Source organism: Rhea americana, unplaced genomic scaffold, assembly GCF_003343005.1.
Source record: "Rhea americana isolate MKP2758 unplaced genomic scaffold, rheAme1 scaffold_566, whole genome shotgun sequence".
Taxonomy (NCBI): domain Eukaryota; kingdom Metazoa; phylum Chordata; class Aves; order Rheiformes; family Rheidae; genus Rhea; species Rhea americana.
In genome coordinates this window covers 83697-84892 of record NW_028186719.1, presented here as the reverse complement: position 1 = coordinate 84892, position 1196 = coordinate 83697, and the positions used below count along the sequence as shown (strand labels likewise).

The 1196-nt window shown below is 61.6% G+C and overlaps 2 protein-coding genes across 4 annotated transcripts in view; both read left to right on the top strand.

The window, feature by feature from the left end:
- The window catches only part of LOC146587797 (leukocyte immunoglobulin-like receptor subfamily A member 2), a 21645-nt gene that overhangs the window by 9181 nt on the left and 11268 nt on the right, over positions 1-1196 (top strand). The gene's annotated exons all lie outside the window — the stretch shown is intronic.
- Positions 440-1196, top strand: part of LOC146587798 (leukocyte immunoglobulin-like receptor subfamily A member 2) — a gene marked incomplete at its 3' end in the record, with an annotated part of 7061 nt that continues 6304 nt past the window's right edge. Inside the window, exon 1 of the mRNA XM_085318982.1 lies at positions 440-758. Within this exon, the coding sequence (XP_085175108.1) occupies positions 440-758 (319 nt within the window). The remainder of the gene's footprint in view (positions 759-1196) is intronic.

Sequence of the window (1196 nt, the reverse complement as noted above, 5' to 3'; positions counted from 1 at the left end):
TGTCCTTTGCAGGCTGGTGGCTGGTGGTGCCAAGAGGGGTAGGAGGAGGTGAGTATGGGTGTTGGGCCAGGTGCATGGTGGGAGCAGGGAAGGAGGACGGTCAGAGGGGGACCTTCAAGGTGGATGAGGGGAGAGGGTGCAGGGATATGAATACAAGTGTGTGGACGTGGAGAGGCTTGTGTAGGGGAGCGTGGGCTTTGAGGCCAGGGCCTGAGGGCTGTGGAGAAGCTGTTGGGGTGCAGGGACACGAGTGTGAGGGCAGGGAGAGGAGATGGAGGGAGGCAGGGAGCGGAATGGGAGGGGCCGTGCAGGGCTGTGAGTCGTAGGGTGTGGAGAAGGACAGGGGAGAGAGGGCCATGGGTGGGAGTGTGGATAGAGTGAAGGGGAAGAGGGATAGGGGACGAGGGGTCTCCTGAGATGTCCTTAAGAAGGTGTGAACATGGGATGGTTCCCAGCTCACCGTCRTCTCCCTGATGCAGAGCTCCGACCCTCCCTGTCGGTGCACCCCAGCCAGGAGGTGGCCGTGGGGGACATTGTCACCCTGCGGTGCCGTGTGCCCCGGCCACCTCCCAGGGTCTGGCTCTACAAGGAGGGAGATGGGAGWTACCTATGGCACCAGGATGGGGTGAAGGATGTGGCTGAGTTCTCCCTGGAAGTGTCGACTCAGAACGTTGGTGGGAGATACCGATGCCGGTACGAGATTGTGGAACTGTCRTGGGCCTTGAAGACGAGCGACCCCGTGGAGCTGGTGGTGCTGGGTGAGGGTCTGGCTGATCCACGAGTGGGGCTGGGGTGCGTAGAGTTCCCCTCTGGGTGTGGTGGTAGTGCTGGGGTGTCCGCTGTGGGTTATGGGATGCCCAAGGGAAGCTGGTGGTTAGAGGATACCTGTGTGGTGTCCACGGGGCAGAGGGTGCTGGAGGTCACCGAAWGGGTTAGGAGGTGCCCTAGGGGTCTGTGTGGAGCAGCAGGTGTGTGTGGACCCCGTGTGATCTGGGGGGCACAAGGGTGTTCCCTCGGGTCTGAGGATTCCCCTAAATGAAGGGTGTCCCCATGGGTGTGGGAGTGTCCGTGGGGTCTTTGTGGGGCAGGGGTCRTCCTTGGGCATGCCTGTAGGGTCTTCGTAGGCCATAGGGTGTCCCCAGTGTTGCTGCAGTTTCCCCGTGGTTCCTGTCTCACTGTCCTTCCTTTCCTTGACC